Source organism: Amblyraja radiata (genome assembly GCF_010909765.2).
Source record: "Amblyraja radiata isolate CabotCenter1 chromosome 42 unlocalized genomic scaffold, sAmbRad1.1.pri SUPER_42_unloc_2, whole genome shotgun sequence".
NCBI classification, from domain to species: Eukaryota; Metazoa; Chordata; class Chondrichthyes; order Rajiformes; family Rajidae; genus Amblyraja; species Amblyraja radiata.
In genome coordinates, this window is record NW_022630088.1 from 2,061,363 (window position 1) to 2,073,971 (window position 12,609).

The following is a 12,609-nucleotide window of genomic DNA, read 5'->3' on the forward strand; positions in this document are numbered from 1 at the left end:
AACTAAACTAAACCAAAGAAGTGTGACGACCCAAAACGCCACCCATGCCTTCGCTCCACAGATGCTGCCTGACCCGCTGAGTTACTCCAGCATGTCTTCTTCAAGATGCTGCCTGACCCGCTGAGGTTACTCCAGCACTAGGGGTATCTCTCCCACAGATGCTGCCTGACCCGCTGAGTTACTCCAGCACTTTGTGTCTATCTTCTCCACAGATGCTGCCTGACCCGCTGAGTTACTCCAGCACTTTGTCATAAGAGTGATACAGCGTTAGAAAGAGTCCCTTCGGCGCAACTCGTTCCCTCACTCCTAGATCCCTCGGCTCCACTCATTCCGCAAGGCGCAGAGTTGTACAGAGTCCTAGTGAGACCACGCCTGGAGTAGTGTGTGCTGTTTTGGCCCCCTAATTTGAGGAAGGACATTCTTGCTGTTGAGGGAGAGCAGCGTAGGTTTACAAAGTTAATTCCCGGGATGGCGGGACAGTCATATGCTGAGAGAATGGAGCGGCTGGGCTTGTACGCTGGAGTTTAGAAGGATGAGGGGATCTTATTGAAACATATAAGATTGTTAAGGGATTGGACACGCTAGAGGCAGGAAACATGTTCCCGGTGTTGGGGGAGTCCAGAACCAGGGGCCACACACACAGTTTAAGAATAAGGGGTAAACCATTTAGAACGGAGACGAGGAAACACTTTTTCTCACGGAAATTTGTGAGTCTGTGGAATTCTCTGCCTCAGAGGGCGGTGGAGGCCGGTTCTCTGGATACATTCAAGAGAGAGCTAGATAGGACTATAAAGGATAGCGGAGTCAAGGGATAAAGGGAAAAGGCAGGAACGGGGTACTGATTCGGAATGATCAGCCATGATCACATTGAATGGCGGTGCTGGCTCAAAGGGGCGAATGGCCTACTCCTGCACCTATTGTCAATTGCCCCAGCGCCCCGCCATTCACAGTGAAGATCCTGCCCTGCTTTGACTTCCTAAACTGCAACACCTGTGGCTCCCTGCCCCTTACCCCTGCCACCTCCTGCTCCTTACCCCCCTTTGCTCCCTGCCCCCTCCTCCCCACCACCAAACAGTGTGAACGCCCACCCGGCTCCCTACCCCCTTCCTTGACTCACTTGACCCCTTTGCCCCCCCAGTTCCCTGCCCTACCCATTCATCCCCCTCGGCACCAAACCCACTCCTCCTTGAACCCCTCCCCCTCGCTTTGCTCCCTGCTTCCCCACGCTACTCACTTCATCCCTTTTTCCAACCCCAAGCCTCTCACCCCTCCCTCCCTCGGACTGTCTCCTCTCTCTCTCTGAACCTCTCCACTTATTCCTGCCCCTCTCGGCCCCCCACCGCTCAGATATCTCTCTCTCCCTCTCCCCTCCAAACTCTCTCTCTTCAACGACCCCCCCTCTCTCTCTCCCTCCCTTCTCTCCACCCCTCTATCTCTTTCAATCTGCCTCCCTCTCTCTCTCTCCTTCTCTCTCTACTCAATCCCTCTCTCGACCTCCCCACACTCTCTATCCCCTTCTCTCTCTCCCTCCCCCTCCCCACTCTCTCTCTCCATCTCTCCCTCCCCACCCTCTCTCTCTCTATCCCTTCTCTCTTTCCATCTATCCCTCCCCATCCTCTCACTCTCTATCCCCTTCTCTCTTTCCATCTCTCCCTCCCTCCCCACCCTCTCTCTCTCTCTCTCTCTCTCCATCTCCTTCTCTCTCTCTCTCCATCTCTCCCACTCTCTCCTTTTTCTCCTGCCAATCGTTCTCTCTCTCCCCCTCTCCCCTCCCCTTTCCACTCTCTGTCTATACCCTTCTCTCTCTCCATCTCTCCCTCCCCCTCTCCATAATCCCTTCTCTCTTTCCAACTCTCCCCCCACCCTCTCTCTCTCTGTCCCCTTCTCTCTCTCTCTCTCCATCTCTCCTTCCCCCCCCTCTCCCCCTCTCTCTCTATCCCCTTCTCTCTCTCCATCTATCCCTCCCCACCCTCCCTCTCTCTATCCCCTTATCTCTCTCCCTCCCCATCCTCTCTCTCGTTCTCTCCCTCCTCGCAATCTCTCTCCCTCTCCCCCCTCACTCCCCCCCCCCTCCCTTTCTCTCTCCTCACTCCTTTCCTCACTCACTCTCCACCCTCTCTTTTTCTCCCCTCCCCTATCGTACCCTCCCCCCTGTGAGATATACTGTTTGTGCTCACAATCACTACTCAGAGACTAAATCGTGGAAACAAGAAATGCTTTATTTGCGAGTCTGCAGAATTGGGTGCCTCTCCAAGTTGAGACACCGAGCAAAGGAAAAACGTCTTGTTTTATACAATTCAGTATACAGTCTTTATTGATCGGACGCCTCCCCTTCTGACCCCTTCCAATCAGGGTACCGAGGTTCACAATCTTCCAACCCTCTCCTCCGTGCGTCATCAATCATTCCCTCTCCTCCCACATCATACATCGCATGTACATTAAAATTAGGTTCTTTGTCATGAGGGGCGTAAAGTTAATATTCATTTAACTGATTAAGCATGCGCAGTATCTGTTGCCCTAACCTACTTAATTGCCTTTGACCTAAAGAATAGCTTCTGTGTTGTCAGTTACATTCCTTACCTCATCTTGTTATGGGACAATGTTATCAACAGCTCTGAAGGTCTGACTGTTTGTTCGAATCACAAGGTTGGTGTTTCCAGTTACTCGGCCCATCACAAGGTCGGTGACTTTAACCGTTCGGCCCCTCACAATGGTGGTGGTTTAATCATCTTATCCCTCACAATCCTCCCTTTTACTTTTGCTACGCATCCTGTATTAAACCCCATTCCTAGACTTCCTGCTGTTCCAAAGCTAATAACATTCTTTTTATCTCTCTTTCCTCTGGGCCCTCTCTCGGTCTCATTTTCATTATCTTCTGGACGCCCCCTTTCTCCCCCATGGGGACTACAACTGCCTGCATTTGGCTTATACTTCTAGTTATAAGAACCCTGAGACATGGTATACAACAGGGGATAATGATCAACGCAGCTAATGCCCATAAAATCACCAGTCCCACCGCTTTCCACCAGGCTCCTCCTAAGATGTAATCCCACCATCCTGCTCCCATGATTGTGTTCCATCTCTGTACCGGGGCATGTGCTATTTTTCTGATTCCTTCTGATATATCCATTACTGCTTGCCCGTTGTCATCTATGTTTAGGCAGCAATTAGAGAGGTTGAATTTCCGCATATACCTCCCTCTAAGGCCAAACGGTTTTGGTATATCGCTGTTCTCATCTGTGTCTGCTGCTTCGCCAACATCTCTAGTGCAGATGCAGTCTGGTTAGTAATTACTTCCAGCACTGCCTGTAGTCTTATGATCCGATTTAACATATACACTGGGGTCCGGTAGCCCCAGGATCCGTCCTGTGCCCAAGTGGCTGGTCCATAATATGAGATGATTCTTGCAGGTGGCCACTCATCATTTTCCCATTTTCCAATGTCCATTCCTCTCTTCGTTCGGTGTAGATCGTCAAAGATGGGTGTTCCTAGCGACCGCCCCTCCTCAGTGGTCAACAGAAAAAACCCTGGTTGTACCAGTCCAATTAAACAAGTCCCACTCCATTTTTCTGGCAATACCGAGTATGCCTTGTGTCCGCATATCCATAGCAGTCCTTCAGGGGCAGGTCCACTAGAGGTAACATTGTCCCATATGTCCTGCAACACTGGGATTCCCTGGTAAGGGTTGTTCCCGGTGCAATTCCATAATCCAGTCGATTCGCTTCCATCAGTCTTCATCCAGTCTTCAGTACAGTTTCCTTCATCCTTTACAGTGGGATACCATTGAGGTTCCTCTGGCCACCACACTCGGGATTGATTTGGCCACTGGGTGATGATGCGCTGGCAGGGGCTGCTGCCTACTAGGATGGCATCCTTTGCCCAGGGCCTGGCGATACACTCAGTTCCAACCGGGGTGTGTGTCAGGACCCATTCCTGGGGACTTCGATCTCTCCCCACCGTCAAATTCCACTTTATCAGGTCCCATACCTCAATGATAGATCCTCTCCATGGCCAGCGTGAGCTCATCAGCGGTCCTCCACAAACCCAACAATTAGTCACATTCAGGGTTCTGGCTATCCGGAGGGCCAAGTCCACAAACAGGTTTCTCCCCACTTCGGGGATCTCAATCTGCTGCTTTATTTCATCATACATAGTCTGGTGCAGTTGAGGCTGGGAAGGTGGGGGAGGTTTGTTGACTACTGCTTCTGCTAACTTCCCTATCACTACCTCCTTATTTCTGTCTAATGTTTCCTCCCTGGCTCGGGAAGGGATGTCTAACTGTCCTCCCTTGGTCATGCAGATCCACTTCTCCCCTTTTGGGCAGGTAATGTGCCCAACACTTCCTACATGTCCCTTATTTTCTACTACATAATACCCCCTCCCTCCGTCCTGACAAACAGCTCTATTCCTTAGGTCGTAGCAATCATCACTTACATGGGAATGATAGGTAAATGCTCTGGTTGTTCGCCCTCCATATCTGATAGGATGGTAGCACTTATCACAGTTATTAACACTTCTTATAATGGTTACATATATAGTTAGTAATACTACAACTGCTCCTTTCATGCTGTTAGTTTCATACACTTATTTCTTACTGAAAGTTAATGCCAGGGGCTTATTCCCTGGTTTTACCGTCCACTGATCGTCTTTCTCAGGAACTGACGGCGGGTCAACGGGTCCTTTAACCCGGGTCGCATGTGTCCACCCTTTTTCTTTTGTTCGTACTGCTGTCTCCGTTGTCAGCAATACCAGGTATGGGCCAGTCCACCGGGGCTGCAGTTTCCCCTCCTTCCAACTTTTAATCAGTACCCAGTCACCGGCCTTTATAGCGTGTATTGGAAACTCGAGTGGTGGACTTTGTGCCAACAGTCCTTTTATTTTTAATTCTGCAAGGGAACGAGACACTGCCAGTAAATAGTTCCTCAGGAACACATCGCTGCCTTCGAAGGTCGGCGTGCCCTCTACCTTTCCAAGATAGGGCAGCCCAAACAACATTTCGTAGGGAGACACCGCAATATCTTTACGGGGTGCCGTTCGTATTCTTAATAATGCAATTGGTAAACACTTAGTCCAGGGTAGTCTGGTTTCCTCCATTAACTTAGTTATCTGTGTTTTAAGGGTTGCATTCATCCTTTCCACTCGCCCAGAACTCTGGGGGTGCCAGGGTGTATGCAATTTCCAATTTATTCCCAAGGTACTGCAAACCAACAGGTGAACCTTAGAGGCAAAATGTGTTCCTCGGTCGGAATCTATGGATTCGATGACCCCGTATCGGGGAATGATTTGTTCTAATAATATCCGGGTTACTGCCTGAGCGGTGGCATTTATCGTGGGAAATGCTTCCACCCACCTGGTGAAATGGTCTACAACTATTAGGAGGTACTTCCACCTTTGTATTCTTGGAAGTTCTGTAAAATCTACCTGTATTCTCTGGAAGGGTCTTATAGCCAATTGTTGTCCTCCACCAGGGACAGCTCTCATTACCTTCTTGTTAACCCTCTGACATAACACACAACCGGAGACTGTTTGCTTAGCCAAAGTATAGATACCTCGGCAAGCGTAGGTCCGTAGTAGTGTGTCACACAGGGCCTGCGCTCCCCAATGTGACTGGGAGTGCAGTTGTGTCATCAAATCCCGAGTTAATCCTTTGGTTAACATTTGTTTCCCATCCGGCGTCCACCACCTCCCGTCAGTGGAACGCCGAGCCCCTAACTCATTCATTTTATCCTCCTCCTCCTGTGAGAATACAGGTATCTTTCCTACTCCTTCCCTTAATGGTATTAAAGACAACATCCTCACTGTTCCTTCTGTCGCTGCCTTTTTGGCGGCTCCGTCTGCCGCTTCATTTCCCCTTGCTTCTAATGAGTTCCCCTTTTGGTGTCAGCCACATGGACCACCGCTATCCTTTCTGGCAAATGTAATGCTTCCAGCACCTTCTCAATTAATTGCTCATGTGCCAACTCCTTTCCTCTTGCTGTAATCATCCCCCTTTCTTTCCATATTCTCCCAAACGTGTGCACTACTCCAAATGCATATTTGGAGTCGGTGTACACCGTTCCTTCCTTCCCCTCCAACAATTCTAAGGCCCGTATTAAGGCATACAATTCACATGACTGAGCCGACCAACTACCTGGCAACCTGCCCGCCTCCACTCCTTCAAATCCTTCTCCTCCTATTATGGCATACCCACTATATCTTTTTCCATTTATACAGCGGGAAGAACTGTCTATAAACCACCTTTCTCCCTCTACCAGAGGCTGCTCCTCCAAATCCTCCCTGCTCTTGGTCTGCAGTTCTATAACTTCGCTACAGTAGTGTTCTGGTCTCTGCCCTTCCTGCTCGTCGTCCGCCGAGTATAAAAACTGGGAAGGGTTTAAATTCTTATCGGTCAGAATGGTCAAATCGACTTTTTCCATAAGTATCACTTCGTACTTTAGGATCCTGGAGTCAGTCAACCACCGGTTGGACTTCTGAGTTAGTATTGTCCGGACCGTGTGGGGAGTAGATACTACCAGGTCACCTCCAAATGTCAATTTTCCACTTTCTTCCACTAATATTGCTGTTGCTGCGACCGCTTGAATACATACAGGCCACCCTCGTGATACCGGATCCAAGAGTTTAGAAAGGAATGCGACTGGCTGTCGCTTCCCTCCTCTCTTTTGTGTCAGTACCCCCAACGCAATTCCATTCTCCGCATTAACAAAGAGATGGAATGGTTGATCAATGGATGGACGGTCAGTACCGCTGCGGTGATCAGGCTATTCTTTATTTCTCCAAATCTCTGTTCGTCCTCAGAATCCCATTGTACTTTATCAGTCTCCTCACACAATTTATCATACAAGAACTTGACTTGTCGGGTGTAATTGTCTATCAATAATCTACAGTATCCAATTAACCCGAGAAACTTCCTGATTTTTTTTTTGTTCCTTGGCATCGGCAGCCCTGTGATCCCAGCTATTCTTTCGGGGTTTATTCTCCTTTTCCCGTCACTAATCAGGTGTCCTAGATATTTAACCTCCTGTTCTACAAATTGTAGTTTATTTTTGGACACTCTCAATCCATTTTCCCCTAAAAAGTTTAAGAGGGTTATGGTTGCATCCCTTACTGGCTCTTCTTCTCCGTCTGAGAGTAACAAATCATCTACGTACTGCAATAATTGTGTCCCATAGGTCCTGGGAACATCCTCTAATACTTGTTCTAATATTTGCCCGAACAGGTTCGGGGATTCAGTAAATCCCTGAGGGAGCACAGTCCATCGATACTGTTGCTTCCTCAGTGTGTCTGGGTTTTCCCACTCGAATGCAAAAAGGTCTCTACTTTCCTCAGCCAGGGGGCAGCTCTAAAAGGCGTCTTTCAGATCGACCACACTGAACCACCTATGGTTAGGGGGTATACGTCCCATTATGGTATAAGGATTTGGGACTACCGGGTGTCGAGCCCTAACTACCCTATTCAATTCTCTTAGGTCCTGGACCAGTCGGAACGTTCCGTCAGTCTTTCTTACAGGGAGTATTGGCGTGTTGTAGGGGGACATACAACTCTCCAATACTCCATCCTTCAGTAAGTTTTCTATAATTGGCTGCAGCCCTTTTCTTCCTTCCATTGAAATCGGATACTGTCTTACTTGTACTACTTCACTTCCTTCTCGCAAGGCTATCCTCAGAGGTGGTATTCTTAGCCCTCCCCTATTTCCCTCTCTTGCCCACACCTGCGAGACTATTCTTTCTTCATCTTCGGTCGTCAATTTATATAGTTGTACTATAATCTGTCCACCTACGGGAGCTGTGCCCATTCCTAATTGAACTTGTAAGTCCCTTCCCATCAGATTTATTCCTGCCTGGGGCACCAGGATTAAGTCTTCCATGGCCTCTCGATTTTCATATCTTACCATTAGTCCTTCTATCTCGGGAGCTGTCATTACCTTTCCCCCTACTCCAGAGATTTTGACTTGCTTTTCCCCTAATCCCATTCCCTCCGCCCCTGAGTCCACCATAAATACCGTGTCTTCTCCTTGGGGACCTAATTTTAAGTTTACCAAGGGTTCCCGTGTATGTCCTACACACCCCAAGGAGGGGAACCCCTGACCCTCCTATTCCTCCATCAGTGTGTACGATTGTACTTCATGCCTTATCTTTGGACATTCTCTTTTAAAGTGTCCTTCTTTGTGACAATGATAACACCGGGATGGCCCGGTGCGCCATCCCCCTGATCCTTGCTCTTTATTTCCCGGGGGACCCCAACCTTGGTCCCTCCATTCACCCCTTCCTCTTTCTCTTCTTTGAAAGTTTGGGGTTCCTGGTTCTCGCCCCCCCCCCCTCACGGGAGGAGCAGATGCCCTGACCACGGGGGTTCTTTGGGTTGGGTTCCAACGCCACTTATTTCTCAATCCGACAACTCTTCGGATGTCTCAATAAGCCAGACGCACACCTCACCCCCCCACCCCATCCGTGCAACATCCGCCCCAATGGACTATCAGGCGGAATGTGCGGCTCTTCACCAGTTTGAGCCTTTTTTCCCCGGGTCCTTACTTTGCCCGTTCCGGTTACCCATCCCTGTCAGACCTTTTCCCGTCCAACAGAACGCATCGCCCGAGTAATACTTAATAGTCAATATTCTTACCCGAGTCCTGTGCACAGGAATTGCTCGATTGATTGATCCCTTTCACCGGATTCCCTCTTGTTTCCAGAGTCTCTTGTCCGAATATCACTTGCTCAAACCGCTGACAGCAAGCAAGGAGATCAGAGGCTGCTGAAATCAGCAGGGTGCACCTTCCCTTCCTTTCGTGCCTCCGTCAAGCGGCCGGAGTGGCGATCTCGGACGAGCCCCCAACTTGTGAGATATATTGTTTGTGCTCACAATCACTACTCAGAGACTAAATCGTGGAAACAAGAAATGCTTTATTTGCGAGTCTGCAGAATCGGGTGCCGCTCCAAGTTGAGACACCCCGAGCAAAGGAAAAACGTCTATTTTTATACAATTCAGTATACAGTCTTTATTGATCGGACGCCTCCCCTTCTGACCCCTTCCAATCAGGGTACCGAGGTTCACAATCTTCCAACCCTCCCCTCCGTGCGTCATCAATCATTCCCTCTCCTCCCACATCATACATCGCATGTACATTTAAATTAGGTTCTTTGTCATGAGGGGCGTAAAGTTAATATTCATTTAACTTATTAAGCATGCGCAGTATCTGTTGCCCTAACCTACTTAATTGCCTTTGACCTAAAGAATAGCTTCTGTGTTGTCAGCTACATTCCTTACCTCATCTTGTTATTCTACAATGTTATCAACAGCTCTGAAGGTCTGACTGTTTGTTCGAATCACAAGGTTGGTGATTACAACTCATCGGCCCATCACAAGGTCGGTGACTTCAATCACTCGGCCCCTCACAATGATGGTGGTTTAATCATCTTATCCCTCACAATGGCAGTTGGTGATCTGGGGTGACGGGAGGTTTGATGGTGTGATTTTGTGAATCTCCTTGTAAATTGCAATAAGTCTTAGCCTGATTCTGCGGAGCTCTAGGGTATCCCATCCAAGAGAAGTCAGCGTATTATTCAGGATTGATTTGCGCTTGTAGTCATTACATACAATGCGGGCTGCCCGGCGTTGTACTTTCTCCAGGGTGATCTTGTTGTTGTTGAAAGGATCCCATACGGCTCCACAATACACCAATTTGGGCCTGAACAAGGACTTGTAGACATTCTCTTTGACGGATGTACTACATGCGTGAACATTTCTCTTGAATAGGCCGAGGGACAGTGATTCTAGGAGAAGTTGCAGCAGAATGATAGTAAAAGGAAAGGATGCTTTGAGGATTTCAGATTTGCAACACAGAATGCGTTTTGTACGTCAGTTCTCATTTCAAGTCAAGTCAAGTCAAGTTTATTTGTCACATACACATACGAGATGTGCAGTGAAATGAAAGTGGCAATGCTCGCGGACTTTTGTGCAAAAGACAAACAACCAAACAAATTATAAACACAATCATAACACACATATTCTTTTACATAATAAATAATGGAAGGAAAAACGTTCAGTAGAGTTAGTCCCTGGTGAGATAGGCGTTTACAGTCCAAATGGCCTCTGGGAAGAAACTCCTTCTCAACCTCTCCGTTCTCACCGCATGGCAACGGAGGCGTTTGCCTGACCGTAGCATTTCATTATTCAAATGAGTTGGGACTGACTATTGGGTATGTGAGTGGAAATATGAAACTTGCACAAATCTATTGACCACTGTAGGATGACGTGTGACTTTCACAACCGGTTTTTTGGGCAAGGAATTTTTTTTAAATTTTGCTATTCCAGAAGATCTGAATGAAAAAGAGAAACATACTGGAAACACTCAGCAGTTTGAGCAGCATTTGATTACAGTCCCAGCTCTGATAATGGATCATCCAACATTGCAGGGTCAAGGAAAGAGGGTTCACGTCGCGGCCCTGTTTCAACCAATCTTTCCACCACCACGCACAAGAAGCGCAAGACAGACACCATTGTGCAGATGCCGAGAAGTGTGTTCAGCTCTGGCTGAACAACCTTTAATCTTGTGTGTGGACTCGATAAGAAGGAGATCCAACATTGCACTTCCACTGTTTTCTGCATTCACTAATTTAACCAATAAAGTAAATACACATTGTCTTTATTACACAGGTAACAAATGCTAGTCATTTATACTTGGCCAGATCACAGACAACGGTTAGATAAACAAATACGTTTGATTTAGATGCTAGAGGTTGTTTAAAGGTAGGGAGAGATCACCTGTCCACAGCTGGGATAGTTCAGGACCATTTCATGCAGAATTGCATCTTTCAGCTATGATAATAGAGAATGTCTGCAAGATAACAAAGGATAATCCCTGTTTGTTGTGGATGAATCAGTTGGAGAGCTGAGTGCTGAGAGGAACAGATGTTTGTTCAACAGTTCAGTAGTTCAATGTGTAACTGTACAGTGAAATTCTTAAAGCACATATTACACATGCAGGCATCGCCATTTTCAAAGTCCAAATCAGACCTGCCCACGAGCTCGATGTCCTGGTGCAGTTCCTGTGAACTGACCACCGACTCCTCACCCATCTTTGTGTCCCGTGGGGCAACTCCACCTACCTTGAAGGCGCTGTCGGCATGAACCCAGTTCACCCTCCTACTGGGCCACTCCTCGCACCTGACGTCTCCGGCTCTCTCCCGGTAACGCCGTCCGATGAACCTTTGGGTGGGTTTGGGCAGCGTCCCTATAGATAGCGGAGGCAGGGGATATGGGGAGAAGGGAGGAAGGGGGTACTGATTGTGGATGATCAGCCATGATCACAGTGAATGGCGGTGCTGGCTGGAAGGGCCGAATGACCTCCTCCTGCACATATTGTCTATTATTTGGAAGGGGTGTTATCCACATCTCCGCTACACTGTAATGCTGTCTGTTGGTTCACAAGACAATGTTTTCCTTCACATTCAATTGTCACCTGATGGTTCTGTTAATATTGTTTATTCCAGAGCTACAGAGTTTGTGAACTCCTGTCGTCATCATGGCTGAAGGTGGTAACTGGGGAGGTGATTCAGTGGCCACTACATCAAAGAAACAAAAAGGTTTGTGTGCCTTCTGTGACATATATATGATGCCCTGTCTGGGTTGTAGAGCTGATGCAAGAAATGATGTTCATACGGAAGTGGGAATAGGGAAGGGGCTGAGCACAGAGAGTTGACAACTACAGGGACATCACAGTCACAGGTGGGCGGATGCAGGAATTGTCTGATAAATCAGCACTCTTTGTCAAGGAAGACGACTTTAATCACGCCAGTCTCTGCTGATTATTGAAATATTCATTTCTGAGCAATATCCTGAATCTCCTCTGCATCATCTCCAGTGCAAAGGCATCCTTCCCCCAGTACGGAGATCAGAATTACACACACTCCTCCAACTTGAGGCTTAATCAACTCCCTGTATCAAGGCCTCCCTTCACTTGCATTCTATGCTGCAGCTAATGACAAGAATGTTAAATGTTGTCGCTGTGTATGCCGCTGACTTTAGGGATCTATGGATTTGTATGTAGCCAAAAATGCTGGAGAAACTCAGCGGGTGAGGCAGCATCTATGGAGCGAAGGAATAGGCGATGTTTCAGGTCGAGACCCTACTTCAGACTGATGTGAGGCTGGGGGGGGGGGGGGCGGAGACAGTGGGCTGAGGGAGAGCTGGGAAGGGGAGAAGAAAGCAGGGACTACCTGAAATTGGAGAAGTCAATGTTCATACCGCTGGGGTGTAAACTGCCCAAGCGAAATATGAGGTGCTGCACCTCCAATTTACGGTGGGACTCACTCTGGCCATGGAGGAGGCCCAGGACAGAAAGGTCGGATTGGGAATGGGAGGGGGAGTTGAAGTGCTGAGCCACCGGGAGATCAGGTTGGTTGTTGCGAACCGAGCGGAGGTGTTGGGCGAAGTGATCGCCAAGCCTACACTTGGATTTGTATGGGTGTTTCTCAGTGGTCTCTAGGACCATGTCATTCATGGTGAATATCCTGGTTTTATTTATCCCTCCAACATGTGTCAATGTACCCTTATCAGGATTAAACCTGAAATATCACTTCTCCGTCTAACATGTTGACTAATCATCCACAAATA

At 48.1% G+C, this 12,609-nt stretch overlaps 2 protein-coding genes across 2 annotated transcripts in view; both read left to right on the forward strand.

Annotated features, from left to right (window-relative positions):
• LOC116969026 overlaps positions 1–12,609 on the forward strand; it is a 573,861-nt gene that overhangs the window by 547,416 nt on the left and 13,836 nt on the right. The window contains exon 2 of the mRNA XM_033015999.1: positions 11,486–11,579. Within this exon, the coding sequence (XP_032871890.1) occupies positions 11,519–11,579 (61 nt within the window). The 5' untranslated portion in view covers positions 11,486–11,518. The remainder of the gene's footprint in view (positions 1–11,485; positions 11,580–12,609) is intronic.
• The window catches only part of LOC116969039 (ribonuclease inhibitor-like), a 451,987-nt gene that overhangs the window by 371,518 nt on the left and 67,860 nt on the right, over positions 1–12,609 (forward strand). The window lies entirely within an intron of this gene.